The sequence below is a fragment of the Echiichthys vipera genome (genome assembly GCF_963691815.1).
Source record: "Echiichthys vipera genome assembly, chromosome: 19".
Lineage (NCBI taxonomy): Eukaryota > Metazoa > Chordata > Actinopteri > Perciformes > Trachinidae > Echiichthys > Echiichthys vipera.
The window spans coordinates 16,203,821-16,230,071 of NC_139844.1; the positions used below are offsets into that span (position 1 = coordinate 16,203,821).

At 40.6% G+C, this 26,251-nt stretch overlaps 1 protein-coding gene across 1 annotated transcript in view; it reads left to right on the forward strand.

Annotated features, from left to right (window-relative positions):
• The window catches only part of adgb (androglobin), a gene marked incomplete at both ends in the record, with an annotated part of 39,787 nt that extends 24,509 nt beyond the window's left edge, over window positions 1-15,278 (forward strand). Inside the window, 13 exons of the mRNA XM_083934612.1 lie at window positions 1,101-1,194; window positions 2,237-2,368; window positions 2,650-2,803; window positions 2,977-3,164; window positions 3,437-3,603; window positions 5,043-5,230; window positions 6,764-6,875; window positions 9,233-9,384; window positions 10,926-11,081; window positions 11,890-11,980; window positions 12,235-12,337; window positions 14,753-14,936; window positions 15,075-15,278. Of these exons, the coding sequence (XP_083790738.1) occupies window positions 1,101-1,194; window positions 2,237-2,368; window positions 2,650-2,803; window positions 2,977-3,164; window positions 3,437-3,603; window positions 5,043-5,230; window positions 6,764-6,875; window positions 9,233-9,384; window positions 10,926-11,081; window positions 11,890-11,980; window positions 12,235-12,337; window positions 14,753-14,936; window positions 15,075-15,278 (1,925 nt within the window). The remainder of the gene's footprint in view (window positions 1-1,100; window positions 1,195-2,236; window positions 2,369-2,649; window positions 2,804-2,976; window positions 3,165-3,436; window positions 3,604-5,042; window positions 5,231-6,763; window positions 6,876-9,232; window positions 9,385-10,925; window positions 11,082-11,889; window positions 11,981-12,234; window positions 12,338-14,752; window positions 14,937-15,074) is intronic.
• Window positions 15,279-26,251: the final 10,973 nt, after the last annotated feature.

Below are 26,251 nucleotides of genomic sequence, written 5' to 3' on the forward strand. Positions count from 1 at the left end.
TGCCAAACATCCAAATATCCACATCATTACAGAACCCATCTGTCAGCAACCTTAAAAATACTGATGGTGGTTTTGTGGCATTAGCATGAGCACACATACAAACACACACACACACACACACACACACACACACACACACACACACACACACACACACACACACACACACACACACACACACACACACACACACACACACACACACACACACACACACAAATACACGGGCTGAACAGCTTGGCTTCGATGGAAGGAATAGGCCTGTCAGGGTTAAGTTCTCTCAAATTTTATTCATTTACTTGTCAAAGCACAAAATGCAGCTTTCAGAGTGGCACTTACAGTCATGGCAAAATACCAATCATTATTTTAAAAACACTGCCTGTCTAACTACACATTGAAAAGCCATTCCTTCAAAGAAAATAAATAATTTGACTTTTCTTATTTCTCTCCCAGCAGATCTGTTTATACATTACCACAACTCTATTTTCCTTTTTGCTCTTTTCCAATTTATGTTCTCCTTCTACTCTTTTCTTTCTGCCTCTTTTACTGTCTGTTGCCTCTCTTTGGTTGTAAAGATGATCGGAGATCTGTATCTGCCACTAGCCTGCCTTGGCCCGCAATAATGGCTGTATCAATTTGAAAAAGTGGCCATTTAAAAAGAAAAAGCTGAGCACTCGGGAGGCAGGGGTTTTGAGTGGATGCGGGGAGACCTATGCTACATGTCAGATGTGAAAACGACGATCATGTAGCTGTCTCTTCTGAGCATTTCTTCCACTTCTATGCACAAACACAGACTTACTGACACACACATTCTCATGAACACATAGTACTGCATCTTTTGTAAAATTTTCTGTCCTGTCAGAGTGGTTAACCATCTGGTGAAATGAGTGTGATAGTTAATGTCAAGGTGTGAATAAACTCCCCCTATCACCTCTCACTGAATGAAGTAAAAAACTATTTTTTGGTATGCAATGTCAGTTTCCTACCCTGAACTAGGTCAGCTACAATATTTTTTTCATGTGTTTGACAGCAACATGGATTGTCTTTCATCTTTAATGGTGGCTACTTTTTTTGTGTGTCTGCGTGTTCATGTCATTCAGGCATGAAGAAGAACTTCAGTGCATCTAAGATCCTTTTAGACATGTGGACGAAAATTGAATCAGATCCTGAAAAACATGCTGCCCTCTTGCTACGGTAAATAAAATATATTAATGAGTCTTAATGATTATTATGTGGACAGAATGTATGAATTGCAATCACATCATCAAAGAACCATACACCACATTAACCTAGCGGGTATTTATTCACACCGTCATTATATGAGAGAATATGTGGACTCCTCACGCAGTCATTTGCCAATGCTGTGTACTGTGTATTGTATTGCATTTAGTCGCTCTGTTGCACCGCATGTCAAGAATCTGCTCCCTCTCCTGGTTGTGGCAGCCAGGCAGGGAGCATTTTCCACATTGTGTTCCATCTTTTCCCAGTGGTACCATCTGCTGTTTATCCTCTCCTCGTTCCAATCAGCTAGTGGCGTCTGCCGTATGACCCGCTGCCTGGGGAAGTATGTGTGTGCATGAACATTGAGAGCTTGGTCAGTTTGTGTGTGGAGGGTGGAGTGGGGTTTAGTGGGGTGTTATGAGCCTTTGAGCATGTGGTTTTCTTAACTGACATCCACTTTAAAGAAGTGTATGTACTTTCCTCCAATGTAGTCTTTTTTTTTATTATTACTGGATTTGACTCATAATCAACTATATCAGTTGTGTAAGAAGTTTGTGTAAATTATTTTCTGATAAAAGATTTTATCATGGTCTTTTCTATATATATGTGGTTTTAATATTACTTCCAATAAAAGTTTCTAAATGTTCTTGCTGCAGAAAAAAATGTCGACTGACAGCAAGAGGGTTCCAGGTTCTAATTCTCTGGCAGGCTTGGGCACTTTTGTGTGAAGTTTTTTTCCCCCCATAAAGTGTGTAGGTTTTCTCCAGGTTCTCCGGCATCCTCCCACAGTCCAAAGACATGCGGGTTCTGCTAATTGTTGAGTCTAAATTGGGCTTGTAGTATAGCAAGAGTGAATAATGGTCTGTCTTTATCTGTCAGCCCTGTGATAGTCTGGCGACTTGCACAGTGTACCCTGCCTTTGTTCAATGTCAGCTAGGATCAACTCCTGAATAGGATAAGTGGTTGCAGATACTGAATGGATGGATGTATCTGCCCTTTTGTGTTCTCTGCACAGGTATATCATTGACCACCCGGAGAGGAAAGCAGCGCTCTACCCCTGTCAGCAGGATGAATGGACCAGATTCACCTTCGCCGATTACTCCGTCTCTCTTCAAGACACAGCCAACTCCTGGGTCTTGGTCTTTAGGTAAGAGAACATTGTTACTTAAAGTTATACTCTTTAAGATTTTCATCTACAGTATTTAATTGCCTTTTAGGTTACTATCTATCCAAAAGTGAGTTAAAACACGGTGACAGATCATTTAACCCTCTAATGAAAGGTGGGTAGGTGTGTGTGTGTGTATTTAAGCAATGCAATTATTTCTCATTCCTGCCAGTAAAACTAATGGAAATTAAGATATTCTATAACGTTACATTTCAGAATGAAATGTTGGTTGAAAAGACCTGATATATTTGTTGTTTGTGCAGAGAGGTGTTCCTGGTTCCTCAGGAGATACTGCTGGTACCAAAGGTCTACTCTCCAATCGCTAATTGTCTGCTGCATGTCATAAATAACGACACAGGAGAGGAGCTGGACATGGTCTTCAACAAAGTAGCAACCCATGTCTATCAACCCAACAAGGTGTGTAAATGCTATAAATGCTCTTGCACTTCAAGCCTTATGTACTTGCATATTTTCCCAGCTTTCCTATTTCTATGATAACTGGATTAACTTTAGGAATGTTTCTTGCCTGATTTGATTAAAACAGGGTACAAACTTGTTGTTGGCTTCTTTCTTTGTATCTCCTGTTCCAGCTTGGTTATACCTTTGTAGCAGAGGCTGTCACACCTGAATCACCCCCTGTTGGAGCCAAATGGAGGATGCGCTTGATTGGCTCAAGGGAACCCCTTCCAAAACTGTCCAGAGAGACTCCCCTCAACACATTCTCAGTGAAGGAATTCAGGGATTATTACATTAACAATGACAAAAACCTCATCTGTCGGTAAGATATCTATGGGATATATATTTATTTGAGAGTTAAGTAGAATTATCATCATAAAATTTATACTGGTCAATTGAGATTCCCTGTTGCTGGGGTGTATAAAAAAATTACACTACTGTATATGAATCTGAGATGTTTGATTTTGATTATTTGAAACAAGGTGTGACAATAGTCAAGGAGCACATACTAAGCTGTTGAAAAAGCCCAATTTTCTAACACAAGATACTCTGAGAGATGAATGGTACCCACGATCATTTCAAACCTTTCTACAGTTACCTTGTGCAGGTGACGGCAGACGTCCTAGCAACAATTCAGTTTCAGACTTCCGATCCAGATGTATTGATCCGTCTGTCCATTCTGGACCAGGAAAAGGAGGTGGCCAGTAACACGGGCAAGGGCCATGTAGTTATTCCTGTGTTCTGCCTTCTGGCTAACAAAGGTGAGGCATTAAGTTACATGTACAATATATCTTCTTTTCTATGATAGTCTTAGCTTTAAAATATAAAAACATATTAAAGTAATGTTACTGTTTTAATCTTATGTTTTGGCCGTTCTCTGCTACACTAATGTGCTCGTAGTCTGGTTCCAGGATGCACAACGATGGGATAGCCATCTCCACTATCCGTTTTGTAACTGCACCATCTGCTCTGCTTAAGACAATTGTGATTGGTTTAAAGAAATACAGACAAGCCAGGTTTTTTTCCCCCTATCCTGATATGAAAAGTCACTGTAGTCAGACGATACTGCAGTTTTAACACTGCACTCTGAAGATCTGGAGATAGTCTGTCAATATGAGACTAAAGTACTTGGTACTTCTTCCCAAACACCAAATAGCTTGCTGTTGGGTTTAACATTACGAGTTGTGTAACTTGTCACTAGTGAGCTGGGATTAATGTTTGGGCAAAGGGACTTTAAGGATAGTATTTTGAAGTGAGTGGGAGTATGTAAGCTGGTGATTAGTTGAGGTTACCGCCTCTTGGCTAGAGGGTTAATTTACAAATTGTTTTGTAGAATGGTCCTGTCATGACACCACTGTACTTATCCTATTGGTAGAATTTAATGTTAGATATATAGGGTCCCAGTCGTTGGGATTATTTCTATGTGATGGATCACCGTATTACTGTTCTGGTTCAATCGCAAAATGTGTATGAGTGTTCCTCATTTCATGGCATTAAAAGAAGCCCTCTAAATTGCAAACGCTAATTCAGTCAGTGTTCCCTCTATTTTTAGAAATGTAAGTTAGAGTCAGAGAGATTCATCGATTAGTTCTACTTGTTGCGTGAAACATGTCAGGGTGTTCTGTGGATTATTCAGAGTAACAGTAACCCTGTTTCTGATAAGAGAGATTGCTGTTGTTTTTTATTGTATTATCTTTATTTTATTTATCCTATTATAATTTTGGTGCATTTTGCCTCCACTCGATAGACCGTAGATACAGTATACAGACAGGAAATGCAGGGAAAGAGAGAGGGGTATGACATGCAACAGAGGTCTCTGCCAGAATCAAACCACTAACATTATGGCTATATGGTTGGGATCTTAATCAGTTTCTACCAGATGTCGAAATGTTATGGTTAACGCCCTGAGCACCATAAAAAAATCCCATTGCATTGGGATGGAGGAAAAATCGCAGAAAAAGATATCTTTGAAAAAGAAATTCCATATGTAAATGTGTGTGAATTCCACTAATGGTAAGTAAGAAAATATTTTTGGTTTACTGAGCGTTTAAGTAATATTGAACTGGCCTTTTTTCCATGCCAACTTGAGGTATGCCTCTTTTCACGTGATCCTTCCATAAATTACAAAAGCACAGATTACTGACCACCCCTGTTGTCTTTCAGATATGGGCTGAATTCAATATCTCTTTTTCCCTTACAGCCCCCCGTTGCACAGATGAGAAGAACCAGAACCAGAAGGGATTCCCCTCCCAGGACAAGGGAGTCAAAGTGGTCGACACTCCCCAGCAAAGAGACGAGAAGAATGCCACATCTGGGAAATCAGACTTCTCTCTGGACCAGTATCAGCCTCCCACAGAGACTATAGTATCTCTGACAACTGCCTGCGTGGTATCTGCTGTTGCTCAAATACTTTACTGATTGCACAGGCACACAAGCATGCATCTCGCTTTTCATTTGTCTTTCTCACCCGCTTACTTGCTGCCTGCGTTGATATCAATTTTTCCCTGCCAGATACCCATAACGTCTTACTTGCAGGCACACACACATGAACTTGCACACACCCACGCACTAATTCCTACACAGACAAAATTTGCAAGAGGAAAGCAGCAGAAACTGGAGGGGTGGTTTGTTGTTACTGTGTTACTTATCAGTGCTTGTCAGCAGTGAGCAGTGATTTGGGCATGATTTATGAGTCACTCGATTGTCTGAAGATTCCCTTTTTAACAGACCTGTTGTCGTAGTTTGATGACTGCAAAAGTATAAAGTGTGTACTTTTTGTGTGAACCATCAGACACACACAAAAAATACACTGATTGTACTGCGTGCCCATAAAACTAGGAAAATCAACTAACGTTCATTTGTTTTGTTTTGGCGACTGTCAGTGATAACAACTATACTCCGGCGAAAGACCAATCATTTTAATGTTCCCTCAGTAACTGCTTACCGCATTAAAAAAAATACAATTCATTTTACGCTTACAGCTTTGCATGGAGCATTTTAACATAAAATAGGTGTCTTTTCACTATAGACCTATCAAATTTGTTTTTGGTCAGAGTCGGCATATGTTACACATACTCTTTATCAAGTCTCTTCACCTGAGTAACCCATGAGTGTAGTGACATGAGATAGATCATGTCGGATCACATAGAATAAACAGCTGTTGATCAGGACTAAGACCACTGATCAAGGCTTAGGGTAAAGTGTCAGTGATGAAAGTTTTTCGATGCACCAGCGCTATTGTTACTCTGTAATGGAAGGTTAATGGTAAAAGCTCATTATATACAGTATAATTTGTTTGACACATGTAAACACATGAAAAAACAAACATGCTGATGTCAATGTGGCCTTCATTTTATTTATAGAGATGTACAATGGTGTTTCAGGAATTTGTGATTACACGATTACCTGCTTCAGGCTGTATTTTTTTGGGCTTTATTTCAACTATAAGCATAACATTGGACAAATTAATATACATGCTGAATGTTTTTTGTAGAATATTTCTGTCTCTATTGTTATATTTGAGTCTCATCTTGTTTTTTTTTTTAAATTCCATATTTTCTGTTCAGTGAGATGGATGTGGGAGTTGCCACCCCTGATATAATCTTGGCTTACACACCCTCTGCCTCTCTTCTCTCCCTTTGTGCCAAGCATGTGCTTCTGACAGAGGGCAGAGAAGAGCAAAAACAAAATTTCTAGTTGTTTAAGATCTCTGCATCTCTCTCTGAATCATCAGCACTAGTACTGTTTACAGCTGTATATTCAAAAAATACTAATAAGCATTCATCTCAAGTCAGCTATTCATTTATTTATCTTGTGTGCCACATGCATTATGCTGTATATGCCTTTTTTACTGTGAAAAAAGACCATTGCATGTTTAAAATCAGATGTGGGTTTTGTACTGTCTTTGCTTGTGTTTCACAGGATCATAAGTATGTGGTGCAGGCAGAGGTGCTTCATAAGAGCTGGAATTTGGATGAATCTCAGCTAGCCTTTGTCCATATGCTCATGGACTTGGAGAAGAATGAAATGAGAGGTACATACGTAAGACAAGCACAAACCCGGCATCAGTCAGCTATGCTGACTCGCCTGAGGGAAAAATGGGAAAGAAAGTCACATTTGTTCTTTTTTTGCTCTCCTTGAAAACATAAAAATATATTTAGTTACTTTTGTAAAGTAACATGAATCTTGGTCATCCGTTGCGTTATGCAAAGCTCTGATATCCCCAAATATCGTTATGAGTCATGAAGCATTTTTATTTTTGCATTTAAAAGTTTTCATTTTAGCCTTTCTAATATGGCCTTCATGTTTTTTTTTTGTACAGCTTATTTTTGTGTTCAGTGTGAAATATGGAAGATACTCAGTAGGCAGTGTCAGAAGCCAAGGCAGACGCTGTGTGTTCTTTGCTTCTGCTAGCCACAGGCCTGTTAATCACAAGCCTAATGAAAGCCAAATGAATACAGCTGCTTTTGCAGATCACAGAGTGTGATTTTTTGTGCCCATTGGTCGTCGGCTGAAGCAATAATCCTGTCCTCTGCCACCAACTCTGCTTCTCTGCCTTTAATCATGCTGCACAAAATGGATCAATTGAAAAATCAGGGCTCTGAAATTTGCAGAGGCTTCTTAAAAATTCTGATGGGATGAATTAATTGTGACACGGTTGGATGTTGATGTGAAAGAGGTGCTGCATGGGTGACAATTTGCATGACAGCCTGAAGAAAAAAGGCCAGCCTGCTGTCATTGAATTCTCATTCTATTCTCTCTGTTGCTTCTGACAAAAGCCCATATTTATTTACCCACTCTGTTTGCATGGCATGAAGTCAGAGGAAGATGATTGTGTGTGTGTGTGTGTGTGTGTGTGTGTGCGTGTGCATGCGTGTGCGTGCGTGCATGCGCACATTTATAAACTAACAAGCCAAATATCCAGATAATGGATCTATTTTGACTAAGGGAGAGAAACCTCTGTTGACATATTTATTACAGTAATGGTCATGTGCGAGTATTACTGCAATGATTTGTTACTGCTTAGATATGCTGTGTGTTCATCTAGTTTATTGCATGTGCTCTCTGTTCATAGATGTATATGAGCATGTTAAGGTTTTTTTTTCATCGTTGATTGGGTTTGTCCATATGTGTATGTATAGGCCAGTGTCCACACAAACCTCCTGTGGTTTTCCAATAAGCTTGTGAAAGTGGGTCAATGGGAAGTCAAATGAAGTTGGCTCTTGCCCCCTGGTGCCCTGGGAAATATCTCAGCAGGAAAGTGAATTAATTTCACCCAGTTTAACTCTGTCTCAGTGGTGAGGCTGTGCCCTTGATCATGCTCCTTACATGCTACATGGATACACACGCACCACAGTACATGCCATGGCAAGCTTAGAAACTGCTTTAACAAGCTGTTTAACAAGCTACAGTCAAAATACTGAACTGCACATGTTTAATGAATGCACATTTACCATCTCTGCATTAAACCCCAGTATATACAGTTAGAGTAGTACATGTAGTTGTGTGCCCTTTCGTTTCCTTGCCACCTCCTTAACGTTTTCTTTACTGAGCCACATTTTAGTATCTAAACAATGATCCTTTTAGGCTCTTAGTGAACAAAAAAGATACATTCTATTGAAGTTTAGCCAGCTGAAAATCTGTTTTCAATACATGTATCAGCCTGAAATTACAAGACAGATTGATAAATTTGAACATTGAATTTCTGTATGACTTGAGATAAGAGCAACTCAATGAGCATGTTCCAAAGATGTTCAGGCAGAATGGCTAGGTGTCAGCTAAATGATGGATTATTACCCCTCTCAATTTCAGAGGAGTGGGACTCATAGTTAATGCTTCATCAAAGCTGGGGGTTGTGTTCACTGTAGCTACAAAGCGCAACAGTGCCATCTAGCACACATGCAAAAACACAACACATGCAGTGTCTTCCCTTTTTATCACACAAGCTTTAATTGTAATGAGTAAAATGTGAACAGCTGAGGTTCATTGGTAAGATTAATGTGCATTAATAGACATGGTATGTGTTGACAAAGGAAATGTTTTAGCCTTTCACAATATAGTTAAATTGATCTTAATAATTTTGGCGAAGAGATGTTAATTTTGTAGAAATGTAAGGACAATTTTCTCAGGTATCCATAGTTTCCATATTCTATCGTTACTTACTGTAATGTTAAAATACATATACTGTATGCTCATCAAAGACATGTCGACTTCAGAATATGTAGGCATGCTGAAAATGAAAATGTAGAATTTTTATTGAATTGATATGTCATGCTTTTACATGACATAGTCATGAACACTAAGTTGCCAATATTGATCACATAGGTACACTGCTGACATTGTGCGGTATATAGTGATAATATCTACCTAATCTCTGTTTGCAAAATGTAGTATACAAGCTTGAGGACTTGGACCGTTCATCCACCACTGATACACATCATGGGCACAAATCTGACACTCCCAAAGCCAACCGCAAAGGGCAAGGTGACAAGGAGAAGGGGAAACCAGCTGCCAACTCTAAATCTGGCTCCAGGCAGAAAACGGTAATAGTTCACTACACCACAGATTTAAAACACCATGTGTGTATTCTATCTAAATATATATATATATATATATATATATATATATATATATATTTCATATGATCAGAAGTGAGATTTTAAAGTATAATATTTTCGCTGATTACCAGTGATCACTGTGTAGCTATGATACTTCAGAAAAGCTTTTCATCATAGCTGCCAAATTGCATTTTCAAATAACTGTTGCATTACATTAGCTTTTATTGGATTGGATATTGTTATTTGATTGCAAGAGGCAATAATAATAATAATAATGATAATAATACAGTGCTGCATATGGAAACCATTCATTAAACAAGTTCTAGCAAGGTCAATGCAATAGCCAGTCTTCACTCAAACTAAAAGCCAGGCACTGCTTTTGTATCTTTACATAAGTGCTTATTTTTTTTCCAAACGTGTATTTTTCACATTCTCCCATATTAGGACAAGGTTCAGGGCTACTTAAGGTTGTCCCGATACTAGAACTTTAAACTTCAATGCAATACTAATATAAAACAAATATACTCAATGCCTCTTTCAATACCACTGCACTTCTTTCCACTTCTTTCTTTTTCAATCAATGAACACATACATACACACAGTTGATTTTCTGCCCAGTTGTTTGATTTGTGCAGACTTGGGCTGAAAATCTGATTGTAGATCTGCTTTTCATTTAAAGAAAACCAACAAAAAAATGTTTATACTATCAAATGTGTATACTCGATTGTTTTGAAGCATGTGGTGCTGAAAAATATTTAAGAATTGATCTTTTTAATAACGTTAATGGTACTTGTCATTTGTTTTCAAGTAAATATTAGCAAAAGTAATATTTTCCTTTTTGAGAGGAGTTGAGTGCACACTTCACTCCTCTTCACTGATTCCCATTCAGATATAATGAAATTGTTGTTAAACTCAATCCTGACATCTCTTTTATCATTTTTTTTTAGTTTGTTATATCAAGCAGGTCAATATTTACATATTTCATCGATGGGGGTCGGCTGACTCTGAAATGCTAACAAAGAGAGACTGGGATCATCCGAATCCCAAAACTTCCAGTATTTACACTGATTAAGGGATTCTTCTCACACACTATAATCTCATGGTGTATAACTCTCAGTATTATGGGCTTGCTTTAGTAATCAGAGGCACAGCTGCTTGAAAAGTCCTTGTGTTCCACGTAATGAGTTCCTTTTATTCTCTACTGCACTACAGTTTAAAGCCTAAAGACGATGGAATATGAAAGGTAAGTTTTCAGAATAGTGGTCCCCATCAATATATTTTCATTTTAGATATTTTTTGTCAGCACTGGCAGCACAACATTGGTGAGGGTAGAGGACATGATGATCTCTGAATAAATGAGCTAAAAATTATCTATTATTTACAATGAAGACACAACAGCTGAACAGGACCTTTAATCCTGGCTGGCTGTGAACCAGACTGTCTGAGTGGCTCACTGAAAGAGACATAATGTATCGTGCCATGGTGACCTTCAACTAAGATGTTTGTGTTTGTACATGTTTGTGCAGTGCCTTGACCTAACTAAGGCGAACTGGTCTCTACGTGTGGTCATTGACAAGAGCAAGGCAGAGAGCATCGAGGTGATGAAGGACACGGAGAGAATGGACCAGATTAAAGCCATTAAAAAAGCCTGGGAAATGGCTGAATCTGGTCGCTGCGCCAAGGTAACTCAGAAGTTGTGTAATGGTGATTTAATGTAACTCCTTTTTAAAATGTTTCCAACGTGATCTCTCCGAAATGTGAAGTATGATTTAGAAAATGTGTATAATGGGATATTTTGGGTATTTTGAAGAGGTCGAGAGGTCAGTGTATAATCTTAAGTAAATGATGGTTGGCATGACCCCAGTTTGGTGAAGCAGACAAGAGTCCTGATACAGGAGCTAAGCAATGTACAGCTGTGAATGGGGGCAGCAGCAAAAACACAGTTTAACCGCCCAAAAAAGGCTCATCCTAAAATGATCTATATCAGTACACACACTATATCTAGGATATTTTCACTGCTTTACCTTGCCATCAGACAGTACTTATCTTTGGGACTACATTTTCTAAAGCATAGAACTATAGCACTGTATTCCTCCGTACACCTAAGCTTAACAGTGCCGTGTGCGGCCACACAGTGCCTTCCCACTGCACATGACCACATTGTTAAACTCGTGTTCTCTCTGCACAGCCTGTCACTTGTGGCCTTTTGAATTCCTCGCCCTCTTGTCACACCTCCAGATTGGTCCGCACGCTAGGTATCCCAGCATGCTTTGTGCAACAAATTGGTTGCTTCCAATACACAATGAATGAGTGCAGATTTTGTCACCAGTCAGTTGTGTGCTCTGGGCAAGTACAGACAGATCAGATGTTGTGCTTATACGTGGAAATATAGAAGTTATATGGTTGAGAAAATGTAAATATTCTAAGTACCCGAAATATCCCTTTAAATACTATTCTCAAACTCAGACACAATGTGTTGCTGTCTTTTAGGCTTTACACTCTCGTCTCAAATTTCGCAATGAACTCAAACAACAAGCCGGTGATGAAACGACTTCAGAAGAAGCAGAGAGTTTAGAGCCAGGTACCATACTCCTGACACACACACACACACACACACACACACACACACACACACACACACACACACACACACACACACACACACACACACACACACACACACACACACACACACACACACACACACACACACACACACACACACACACACACACACACACACACACACACACACACACACACACACACACACACACACACACTTACATATACATATGTATTTGAGCACTTTCTGTTTCTTCTGCTCTTTGACAGCTGCTTCCGGATCTAGTCCTGGCACTTCCAGCAGTCCTTCTACTCAAAAACTGACTGATGCCTCATGCTCCTCTCCTGCCATGGACTTCACTCCTTATATCAGGTGCTCTGCCGCTTCTACACACATTATACTACCAACTTTTTAGAATTATTATTTTTTTATTATTATTATTATTATATATATATCTTTTTTCAGACAGCTCAATAAAAAGATAGAATGATGATTGAAGCAGATCATAGCTCCATGCTATAATTTAGCCACACTATACTTTGAGCATGAAATAAGCTCACAAACCTGAGGCCTGGTTGCATTAGAGGATTGTGTGCATGTTATATTGCTCGTTATACCAACATCTGTATCCTCAGCAGATTGGTTCATACAGTGTCTGCAGGACAATGCTAGTGATTTCCTGTGCTGTGTTTGTGACCTTTGCTCCCATTGGTGCTGTGAACAGCAGTGTTTCAAGGCTATACACTTCGGCTAGCCTGAAAGGGCAATGCATGGGCTCCAGAGGACACGGATGTTTACTGTGTAATGTAGAAACATTAAGAGAAGGGGTACATAGAAAAAGGACACATAAAATGTGAAAGGATAATAAATGAATAAATTATCAAATGTTCTCTATAAACAACCTCAAGAACAAACCTACCAAATGGACACCAGTGTTCATTAGTCTTCATGTTATATGAAAATAAAACCAACTGAAAAGCATTTAAGTACTGACACAATACTTAAATTGTTTCATGTTTGGGGGGGCTGCTGACAGTATGGCCTGCAATCTGAGCTGAGAGAGAGATCCAGAGGAATAGTCTATTAGGGGAGTGTGATTAGTCTGCAATACACCATTTTCACACAAAGGCACACTACAGAGCCTTTTTTACTGCTTTAGATTCATGCCCATCGGTGTGAGTTTGATAGGTTCATGCATAACAGCCTCTGTGTGTGTGTGTGTGTGTGTGTGTGTGTGTGTGTGTGTGTGTGTGTGTGTGTGTGTGTGTGTGTGTGTGTGTGTGTGTGTGTGTGTGTGTGTGTGTGTGTGTGTGTGTGTGTGTGTGTGTGTGTGTGTGTGTGTGTGTGTGTGTGTGTGTGTGTGTGTGTGTGTGTACACCTCAGGGATACTCCCAGTCATTTTTCTTTTATAAACGTTGACTGACTTCACTTCACTTAACGGCTTCACTCATTCAGTCTCTGTATGCCTCTTCTTTTTCTACACACACAGTTGAACAATTCATTCTTAACAGAGAAATGTCCAAATACGGTGATTACAACCAGAACCAAATAGACTTCACAGATATCAATCTGGATACAACTTGGGATATGAGATAAAAGATGTTACTGTGTGTCTATCATTTATCCTGCCTATCTCTGAATTTATCTGCCACATTTCCATTTTTATTCAGCATGCCTGTGTCAACATTCAGTTGTCCCATCTCGCAAAATAGACGTCAAATATATGTCAGATTTGGTAGAATTTTATAACATTTTAGATAACTTGAGCTGATATTTGTTTAATATTTGATCCTGAAAATATTCCCTTCAGAATTTGATGGATTTGAACATATTACACAACACCATTTATTCATAGCAAATGCTCAAGACGTCCTCTGAGCCATAGAAACCATCCAGCATTAACATTCTGGTTAAAATTATCTATATCAGTACACACACTATATCTTAGATATTTTCACTGCTTTACCTTGCCATCAGACAGTACTTATCTTTGGGACTACATTTTCTAAACCATAGAACCGTAGAACTGTATTCCTGCCTACACATAAGCGTAACAGTGCCGTGTGCGGCCACACAGTGCTTTCCCACTGCACATGACCACGTTGTTAAACTCGTGTTCCCTCTGCTCAGCCTGTCACTTGTGGCTGTTTGAATTCCTCCCCCTCTTGTCACACCTCCAGATTGGTCCGCACGCTAGGTATCCCAGCATGCTTTGTGCAACAAATTGGTTGCTTCCAATACACAATGAATGAGTGCAGATTTTGTCACCAGTCGGTTGTGTGCAGTGGGCAAGTACAGACAGATCAGGTGTTGTGCTTATACGTGCAAATATAGAAGAACATATTACACAGAACTATTTATTCATAGCAAATGCTCAAGACATCCTCTGAGCAATAGGAACCATCCAGCATTACCATTCTGGTTAGAGACAATATTGTGTAAGTGTAAAAGGTATCAGCGCCTGTCAGTTAATTAAAGGACCAGTGTCAAGGATTAAGTGGCATCTAGTGGTGAGGTCGCATATTACAATCAACTGATCCTCCTCTCCTCACCTCTCCCTTTCCAAGAGTGATGGATGGTGGCCTTTGAGTAATGTAAAAATGCAAAAGGCCCTCTCTAGAAATAGTGTTTAGATTACTTGCTCCCTATGCAGATTTCTAAGTTTCTCTTAGTTTGAGGTGATTACACATTAATAAAAACCTTCCTGCTAACTGATCCCCCTAATTCCAACACACTGCTCCTTTAAGCTACATACAAATTGTATCAAGTCCTTGTGTACGTTCGTAGACGCCAAAAGGATTTTCCAGCTCTGATGGACACACGGATAGAGGAGATCCGGCAGAGAGAGTGCTTTGAAAAGATCCAGACTTATCGGTTGGTCCGAGACATTGTGCTGGAGCATCAGAAACAGCAGAAGCTCAACAGGAAGGAGCTAATGAGACACCAGCTGGAGATGTATGAGAACATGCAGGTCAGTCAAGACAGAGAGAAGACTGTGTGGGGTCTAAAAGTGTAGATGTAGACAGTAATAATGATCAGTAAGTACAAGAGAGTTGGAAAGATATCATTCTGTCTCTTCTTTCTTTTTACCTCTCTGTCCTGTTTTCAGGCAGGCTCGTGCCAGCAATGTAAGAAATTCTTTGAAGCTTGCAAGGCATTTAGTAGCCATCAGATGGCGGCTGTGAAAAAGGAACAGGAAGAGAAACAAGCTCTGGAGGAGGCCCAGCAAGCAGTTCTAGAAAAACAAAACCCCACCTCTGCTGCCACCCAGCAGCCCAACAAACGTGCCAAGAGTGCTGGCAAGAAGAAATGATTGTCATTGGCACTAAGTTCCAGTCTCAGTTCTCCTCAGCAGACCCCTCAACAAGTCCGAACACTGAAGAATCTTTGATTAAACACAACATCATAGCCTGCATTTGATGATACCTGACCAAAAGATTGTTGCTGCATCCGATTTAGAGCAAAGTGCTATTGCCCTTTGCTTGTGTCTTGAAATATGAAACAAAGAACTCTAAAAAGTTAATGTTTTCAATGTTTTTTAAAGTTTTTTTCCAAATGTGTTTATACTTCTAAAACATTTATACTGTATGCCGTGTCATATTTGAAAAATATTCTTATTTAGCACACATCTACAGTATATCTTTCATCTTTCATTTATGACCTGTATTAACAGAGCCACTGTACACTCACAAAATAATAATAAATATATAATACATTTTACTGGCTGTGTGCATTTTTGGGAATGTCAAGCCATCTCAGTTGCAATGTTGGGCTGTTTGTTGCTTTGTATGCTTGATTATTTTCTGCAAATCTTTTGTTTTCCTGAAGGTCACTGTATTGATCGTATGACTCGAGGCATGCTGGATACACCTCCCACAATCTAAGTGCTACTGATTGATCGGTTAATTGATAAATTCTTGCTGATAGAAGCCCCCAAGAGTCTCGTCCTACAACACCAAGACATAGTGTTGGAGCCTATATGGAAAATTCAACATAGGTAGGTGGCAGATCTTTTCAGCTATATGGCAACTATCGATTTCCATCATCCCCAAGGTTAAAATGAATATATTTCAGATGGTTAGGTTTGTGATATGCATAACTGGTAATCAATTGGGTGTTTATTTTTCAAATAAATTTGATGTAAGTAAAGTAAGTGCCTTTTATCTTAGCTCAGTATTTATAGTGCATCTTCATCCCACAGAGAGTCGGCTGAGGAATGGGAAGCAAAATTGGAAATGAAAGGGAAGAGGGTGCCATCTAGTGGACATTAATACATTCTCATTACCCTGCCTGCACTTAGCTGTTTTCATGCTTGACAATAATGAATAGTTCAATTTTGTGTTACTGCATGAAAGAAATTATGTGTGTGCATGCACGCATGGATGTCCATGTGTGTACAAGATAGCAGGGGGAGAGGGATAATTTGCGCCTGCTTGTACTGTATGTATGTGGTAATCCTGCTGTCATCTGTTCCTGCTCCAAAGCTTCCCCTGACAGTTTATTTATTAAAATGATTCTCTTTCATTTTGATATTGGACTTTAATTAGGAATATCCATGCTTGTACAACAAGCACATTTTAATAGTAATTTGTTTGTGTGAATACAAACACAATGTTTAAAATATACTATGCATACTTGGAACATGTCTGCATGTGCATTGTGTGCATCAGTGTTATTCTGCTCATAAAAGCTGTGCTGCTGCATGATGTACGTATTGCATTTTGAGTTTTTGTCTGTCAGGCCTCATCTAGCCAACCACTATTTCTACTCTTGTAACTGCATGGCAGAGCTAATCCGGAAAGCCTTGTTCCTGGCACAGAACGTTCCCTCTTGACTGCACTGTTCCCTCTCGTCCAATTCAGTCCTCCCTTTGTAAAACATTGCTGTTATTTGCGGTTTTCCTTACCCCTAAATCAGCTCTCCTCCTCCTCCTCCGAGTATAGTGGTTGGGTTTGAGTGTGTCGCACCATTCTGTTGTTAGAGAGATCACCTGACACCCTAATTGGCAGTGACATGTGTGTATTAACTGAGAGGCTGTTTGTTAATTGGCAGCTGTTGGCTGGTGGTTTGATGCAAATGTGTTGTGAACGACTGAAGAACTCCGGTGTAACCTTGAAAGCAGTCGGCGTGTGTGTGTGTGTGAGAGAGAGAGACTTCCCACAAGTAATAAGAAAATATTTGATTTTTAAATGGACCCACATAGAGGGATGATGAAATTAAGTGAAAGTAGATACACATTCCCGGAGTGGTGTGGAGACTGTGGTAGCTCTTTAATTCACTTTCCATTTTAGAGGTAATAATTCAAGAATGCCATAATCAATTTCTTTGCTGGTTCTTTTTGTGAATGACAAAAAGGGCATTCTAGCATGCAGGAATTTCCTGTGTTGTTTTTTTGTGAGATATGGTGCTGTCTTTTCTCACCTTCCTCAAATCTCATGTGGCTCAGTAGGAACTATAGGAAGCTTATCTATGTTCAGCTCTTTGATCCCAGGGTCCTATGTTCCCCAGCTCAATATTCCCTTTATTTAACACACTGCTCTTTCACCTTACAAACTGTTGTATGTTCTCAGCGATGTAATTCCCAAGGTCAAATGTTCAATATATGTTTCCCTGGGTAAATATGATGAAATATAACACCCACAGCCTATTACTCAATACGCCTCTATTTTACAGGCAAGGCAGTTTTCTTGACTTTTGACCTTTTTATCTCCACAGTTGCGGAACAGATTTTTTCCATTCAAAAAAGGCATTTCAAACATCCGTCTCCCTCCGTTCTTTTTCAGTTGAAACAGAATGATGGGCCTTACCAATCTCTTATTATGTGAGTTTATATCAATACAGACACACATGCCCTGGGTACATTGGACCTTGGGAACATAGGAATAATCACACTCAGTAACAGGGAGTCAGTCTTCATCAAGTTCATAATTTCATTACTGTAATCTTCAGTTATTTCTTAAACTGATTAGTGATTAATCATCTTGTGCTAGAGGAGCCTGTTAGCTTAGCATAAAAATAGCTAATAGCTGATTTGAGATCACCTTGCCAATAGTTCAAACGTGTACATTTTGTGAAACCCCAACTTGACGTTCTTACACCATCATAAGATATACATTGTTAATTCCTGAGCTTGAGAGGTGTAGGCTACATAGGTAGGCTAGCTCCCCCCTGCTTCCAGTCTTTATGCTAAGCTAAGCTAATCGTTTCCTGGTTGTAGCTTCATCCAGATATGAGAGTGGAATCGATCCCCTCATCTAACTCTCAGAAAAAAAGAGAGTAAGCATATTTCCCAAAATGTTGAACTATTCCTCTGAGTGTACATCTCTGAATTATGCACCACCCAGTGATTTTCTGCCATAAAATGAGTGTAGACTTGTTTTGCATAAAATCTATAAATTGGTGTCGGCAAAGAATATGCAGTGCCCTTCAAGCATCCAAGAGCCTTATGTTCAGTTTGCTCCTTTTTCCTTTTCCTTCACCCTTCTCTGCCCTGCACAGGCACATGCATTTCCCCCATATCAATAAGTGCACACACACGTAAACATACTCCCAGCTGACATGGGGTGGATACAGGGTCCTTTGGCTTATTGTCTCAACATGCTGCAGCATTGTCACATTGTTGTTTCTTTCTCCCTCTGGGACTGAATGTCTCTAGAGGTCCGTTCTCCAAGCCTGCTATGCTGATAACAGACAGAAGAGCAAGGCTTTGAGAGAGAGAAGCTTGTGCTGCTGCAGTTAAGACTACGACAAGGAGCAAAAGGCCAAGCCTTTACTGTATGTTGACAGAACAATAGCACTGAAGGAGAAAAGGTGAGGGCTCACAGATTGACGTTCAGACTTTACTGCAGTAATCCAAAACCCCTGTAACGCTGTCTCTAAGGCACACACACACACACACACACACACACACACACACACACACACACACACACACGGAACCCCAGACTTGCAGACACAGAAATGCTGACTTGGTTGAAGCCTCACTCTTGTAACCCAACTATTTTGCTCCCCTGCCTCACCTTGCTTTGGCTTCACATTCTCTTTACTCTCTTTTTGGCCCAACCTCAAGCAACACTACCTCTCTCATCAGCCAACACAGCGCAGCTCTGCTGCAGACACCAGGGGGGATGTGAAAATCAAATAATGAGTCCGGAGAACCTCACAAAAAAACTGCAACACTTCAGTTTTAGAGGTGCGGAGTGAATAAAGCAATAGACACAAGGTCATCATAACCGTATAAAAACATTACCTGTCATCAGATTTCGAAGACCTTCTGTATAGCATGAGAAATCCTGTATAAAGATGTGTTCTATTGTAACTTATACAGATTAGCTTCCTAATTGTATCTTCCTTATTTCCATATGGCTTTTACAAGATCCTGCCTGGACTACCAGAGAATTCTTTGTACAGATTAGTCTAGAACCCAGCATTCTGTAGGTTTGAGAGTGACAGCAGAGATAGGCATGTTGCTTTCAAAGCAAAGGCCTGGGTTGACAGCTGCCCCTCACTCAGCACGCCACTACACAACAACGTGTGTTTGTGTGGGAACATTGCTTTGTGTATTTGTCCAAATATACCGATCAAAGTTTGTTTTTGCATCTGAACTGCCTTCTGGGATATTTTATTTCCCAGCTACATCCCCTGACATTTATATTAAGTACTACTGATGTAAGGGAACTTTTTTTGGTGGCCACTGTTGTGTGTTTCAAAGTTGCATATGTCTGTAGTAATTATAGAGAAGTTATTGTGTACAGCTGTTACTTCCTGCTGTTGTGCCACAGCCTGCTCAAAGTGTTTATTTCAAAAGATCTTTGAACAGTGATTTAGACTGCCCCAGATGTGGTTCTTTGTTTGTATGTACCTGTATATAAGAAACACTTTTGTTTAGCACAGCACTAATCATGCATCATTTAAGGTCACCACTTCAAAGCTCTGCCTCATCTGATAGGTGGATGAAGGGTTGACTGATAGATAGATGGCATGATGGATGAGAGGATACTCAGTTTCCTTAAATAGTGTGACAGCGACTGTGAATGAACCTAATTGCCTCACGTTGGAGATGATCACATTAATTTAGCAGTGCAGTTTATACAGCAGAGCCCGTAGCTGTCAGCTTGCCAGTAAAACAGGAGTCTTAAGTTTCATCCCACTTTATTGGATTGTGCAATAGCCTTAACCAATCACAGAGGATAATTGTGTGGCCAAACTCACCATCAGAGGCCAAAAAACGAAAGGACTCCTGGGCAAGTGGACTCACCGACGCTGTAGTCCTGGAGGAAAAATGAATTTCACTTTCCTCAGAATCTGCCTTTCATTCCAAATTTTTCATTTTTCACTGTAATGTGTGGACAGAAAGGACTCATACCAGTTCAGCGACAGAGGCATGGTCATGGGGAAGGGCTTCTTTGATGTTCGTGTGAATTGATTAGAGCTGAAACCAACAGGGGGTGGCTGTACAAGGGAGTCATCGATATCCTGTCCTGTACTCAGCATTGATTATTGCTATCTTAGATAACAGGGCAAAATACTTTTCTTTTTATCACCCCCTCACTCACTCACATCGCTTTAAGCCCAATTTCCCTTGTATTAATTTGTGTTTGTAATTAGGAAAGAAGATAGTGATACTTTGAGGTTCATCTTCAACCCTTCTTTGACTGTATTGAAATTCCCCAATGCTCCTTCAAACGACTGGGACTGAGAGTAGCCGTGGTCTCGATTAATTGAGTCAGTGACTTTGAACTGAGGACAAAATGTGATTCCCATGTCTCTTTCTTCAATTTCGATGAAGACTGGTTTTAAGTAAACTTAATGTTGGCTGCATGCCGACTATCTCTTTCTAAGAAATTGTCCTCCCAGAGGTCATGTGCCACTGCAACAGTAAAATTGGCATTACACCTTTCCTTAACAGTGGCTTCCATCTGCTCGACTGTGTGCATGTGTGTTGATGGTCAGCTTATCGCCTTGGCTGTATATTGGAATTGATACCAGCTGTGCTGCCTCAACGAGAGACAAGCTGATGTTGTGTCACTTTTAACCCCTCAGCTGTTTGCACAAACATGCTTGCACATACACACAAGAGCCACAAAATAAATGCAATTTCAGTCATTTCTGGCTTGTTAGGGACAAATGACCGTCTGACCTTGAATGCTTGATCTAATGACACATCTAGCTGTTGTAGTGGTGGAAACGGAGCACTCTCCTCACCCACGTTTGTCAAAAATTAGGTGTGATGCCAGGATGATAAACTAGATGTGATGACGCCTTATGATATTGTCCATTTCTTCACCCCATCTTATCTCTACTACCTCCCATCAATATTTATAAGCCCCTCTGTAACCATAAGGACTGGTACTGTAGGTGGGTAGGGGGAGGGGCTCTGTGGAGTGAAATTTACACATGTGTCTCTAAGCTTTGTAACCATCTGCATGCAACTCATCTACATGCGTGTTTGCTGGGGGAATGTTTGACATTGAAAACATCCTCCTATTTAAGCAGCCAGAGACAATCAAGTGTCCCCTCAAGGGCATTGACTCATTAACTTAAAATCCCTCTGGGACGTGTTGTGTGCCTGTGTATCACGCACATTTTTTGGTATGCCTCCTTTGATTTGTGAGTGTGTACGTTCTTGTTACCACCATCTTGTGTGAGCATGTTCTGCTTCTTCCTTTAAAGCACAAGCCCCCAGCATATGTGTGCATGAGCTATACGTGTGAGGATAATGTTTGTCCTCTCACTTGTTAGCTAGTGCTATACTGCATATACTTGCCGTATAAGGACTCATGGTTGAATGTCACGGGATGGTTTGGGGTCATAAGCCCTAAACTCAGGTGTGCTATGATCCGCTTGATTAACTACAGTTGTCAGTGAGGGCGGAAGGTCCTTGTCCCTGCAGTCCTTCTGCATGACAGATAGACATCCCGAATCTCTACAACCTGCCGTTGTCCCCTGCGTCCCCCTCTGTTTTTCACTTTCTGCAAACATCACAGGGACTTGCTGCTGTAGGGGTCAAACAGGGCTGACTGTGATACCGAGCTCTGGGGCTGCGCAGTGTGGTGCTTCAGCTGGATCTGTTTATTGAGTGTGTGAGAGTAGGTCTATCCATATTAGGTAAAATTTTAAGTGGCTAAAATGCACAATAGGTGAATCATCTTTTTCTTAGTGCATTTTTTGCATTGCTTGAACATTGCCTGCTTATGTTACACCACATTGATTGTTTCTAGTTTTGTCATTTTTTTAATAGTTGAAGGAACGACAACATTACATTAAAAATGGGAATATAATACAATTGAACTACATTCTTCTATAATCAGAGAACATAGTATCCTGTACTGTAAATTCAGTGATGAGATGCACGTAGGTGTATGTATATGAAGTATGTAGATGCATATTCATACTCTTTATGCAAACATCTGTGTAATATATGCAAATGTGTGTGTGTAGATAGGCAGTGTCACATCACTCTGCAATCTGCTGTCCAACAAGACAACATACCTTCTGTTGTACCACCATGTCTTCAAAACTAGAGGGCCTTTTTTCCTAGTCAAATACACATTAATATACCTAGATGGAGTGTGTTTTGTTTCTGTGTTATCTGATTATCTTAATCAGACTTGTGCCACTGCTACTGTTTACTGTAATCTAGTCATTTGAGCAAAGCCAGTGGACATAATGCTAGTGCAGAAGCTGCTTGATAGAGTCAGTCATAGTCATCATATTGTAGATGCTCCTGGCTCATCCACCCTCACCTCCGACCTGGGATTAGCACTGGATTAGTGCTCCGCTCATGTGCATGACAGCTAATAGATCTGTATGTGCTCAATTTGCATATTTCACAGGGTTGTTGTGTTGAATGATAATACACAGTTAATGGGGCTGCAGTGGCAGGGTGTTCTAGACTGTAGTAATTGGTCCACCTGCACTTGTCACAAAGAAGTTCACCATGATGTAGAATAGTTCAAACTGCAAGATATTCAGGGACTCTGTATGCCTAAAAGACTTTCAGAAACTACAGAAAGACCAGGCTGGAAACATGTATTGTCGACTAATATCTGATAGGTTGCCTAAAAACATGCCACTGCTGAATGCTTAGTACCAAATATTTTTCCAAGAATAAAATTGAACTTTGTTACATCAACCCAGGGATTCTCAATGACAATGGAAGGCCATAATATCACAATGACCCTTTTCAAAATTAGATTTGAATCAATCAAATCAAATTATATACTGAGGTTTGTGCAATTTAGAATCTATGGCCTCGACCATGGCTCTGAAGCCATCTAAGCTGACAGCGCAGATGCGGAAGTAAATGTTGACCAATCAGAGCGGACTGGGCTTTTCCAGGAGTGTGGCTTAAAGAGACAGGTGCTAAAACTGAGCATTTCAGACAGAGGGTGAGTAGAGGTTTATCAGACAGATAGGATTAGAAAAATAATTTGCTTTTGAACATTAAAGCATGTAAACATGTTCTAATAGAAATCCAAAATAAAAGTATGAACCTGCAATGAGCATATGTCTCCTTTAAAGACCTAATGATCAAATGAACAGATAAAGCTATATCGCATTGACTTTACATGGGATTTACACCTCTACTTGAACATCCCCTACTCTCTTCTCTCTCTCTCTTTCAGTCCCACTCTATTTACACTTTGGCGTTTTACAAGAAAAATACTAATACAGCCGTGTCCCAGTGGAAAGCCTTATCGAAGAGCACAAACACAGCAGTCAGACACCAAATACAACACACACACATACACACAATGCAGCCAGATGAATGGCCCAGCCACAACACAATGGTGCTAAATTAAATCACTGATGTCAGAGTCGCCAAAAGCCCTCCCCTCCAACATCACTCACTCACATGCAAGGATTGACTAATAAGGACCTCTTTGTTTGCCTGTGTAATGTATTCTGGATCAGGCGATATCAGTTGAGGTTGGAAGGTGCGTTTGGTCAATTTGAGTTCATTATGCAAATCAGCATTGCAACAATTGTTCTCAAGCCACCCTGGTATGATTACTGAATATATAATTTGCTCCCTGGTCCTCTTTTCTATCTTTTGGTGCCCTTTATTTCAATAGCTTCTAAATTTCTTTGATGCATCCTTTACATCAGCTGCGTCTCGACAAAGGACTGCTTACGTGTAAACACATGCGTACAAGCTCATATAATCAGCATTGATTATAACAATGTGCAGTTATGGTGGACATATAAATGCCCATTTTTGGACTTTCTCCAGGTCTGGACAGAGTTGGCATCAGGTGTTGTTAGCCAGCGCGCAAACTCACCTATTACTTCCGCTGCTGCACCCATGTCCGTGCTGCCGGCGGCAACCTGTCGAAGATGAACGTATTAACAAACAGCCCAAACAGGTGGCAACATCAGTGTCACTCAAGCATGTACAGCCTCAGCTGAGCTTGTCAAGGCTCGTACTTTCATCTGTGACCTTACAACCATACACAGGTGCACTGAGGATCTGAACTCAACTCATTGAATCTCTGAGAGGAAACATTAACAGCGATGAAGTTGTTTGAGTGGTACACCTCTATAGCAGCTAGTCCAGGTAGACCAAAGCCCGCCATGAATGGGACAGTGATGGTGATGTATGGAGATTTTCATTATTATTTTTATTTTTCACTCTTTGGGGGCCCAGCTGTATACTTATGACCTGAGTGTTATTTTGTTTAGTCCTTCTTTGGTGATGGCTCAAATATAGCTATGCATCCATCTCCATCATCCATGCTTTGCAGGATTGCAATAGTTCTGAGCCCATTAGACACTGGGCTAGAGGTGGTGTAAACCCTGGACAAATCTCCAGTCTATCATAGGGTTCACATACAACCAATCTCTCATGATCACAAGTTGGCATATCTTTAGGATTGGAGGAACCTGGAACAAGCATAATGAGAACATTCACACTTCACACAGTTCTGTATTTCTACCCAGGACTTTCTTGCCGTGAGGAAATAGTGCTAAACTATCTGCATCATTAAGCCATGCCCCAATAGACCCACTAGATTTCAAATTATATGAAAGCGCCTGTAGAGAAGAAACATGAATGTTGATCCTTTTAATTAAAAGGATTGATATCCCGGCACTAGTTGAAACGCAGAAGAAGATAATAGTTATCATCTCAACATGTCCGATAACTGATGAATCAAAACATGAACAAGATCAAATTAAGTCAGTAACTGTTGACCAGTTCTGTTTTAAATATTGGATGTTGAATTCTAGAGAAATGTTGTCTCGAGCCCATTGAAGGGACGTGCCCCAACAGGAATTTAAAATAAAGACATTTTGCCTTTCATGTCTAGGTTTCTGTCAAGAAGGATATGCAATGTCCCCTGGTTGGCAGCCTCCGGCGCCTTTTCCCAAACCCACCTCAGCCCTCAATAGCTCTCAGCTCATGAAGTCACACTTGAAACTGTGGAAGGTTCTCCACATTCAGAGGGAGGGTATTACTCCATCATCGGCAGGAAGCAGCCATCACCATGGATACTGATAGTGGCATTGCTTGCTCAGCTGTTGGGTTGTTTTATGCACGGTTTCCCTGCAAATGCAATTGTCCCTCAACAAAATCAAGTCAGGATGCAGAATTATGCCAACATGATCTTATTTTTCTAAATGAGGCCTGATCATACAAGTCAATTGTGAAATTAATTGAGGGACAACTGTTTTATTTTAATGTCACAGATTTTTCTTTATTCCACCAGGAAAAACATATTGTGAGAAAAAAACAGCACATTTATGCAATGTTTGTCCCTGATCCAGCACAGCAAGGTTTTATAGTCCACTTCCACTATCCACTGTGGTTTGGCATGGCCTTAAATATGGCGAGCCTTCCACGCAAGCACAGAAACAAGAGGGGGAGTGGATAGGGCGAGCGTGTACTAGTGGAAAGAACGGGACTGAGCCCCCGTTTGTCAGCTCGTCCGTCTCCACAGACATTCACAACGCTGCAGCATCCCAACATCACCAGGTGCAGTGGAGCAAAACCCACTGTGTGTGCGTGCGAGAGCGAGGGGAGGGAGGGAGGGGGCGTTGTCGCTAGGGGCAGATGAAAGGAGGAGAGAGAGAGGGGGCTGGCAAGGTGGCGGGATTTGTGTCGAAGCCTCTGCTCTGTCAGACATGCGCAAGAGCGTCAGCAGCAGCACCAACACCACCGCTGCGCTGCGTTTCCGCCTTGGCTGAGCGGCGCACACAGCCGAAAGGGGAGGGAAGAGCGGAGCCACAGAGACGCATTGGGGCATAGCACGGACTCCGAGCAAATTACACCGACGCACCAACACC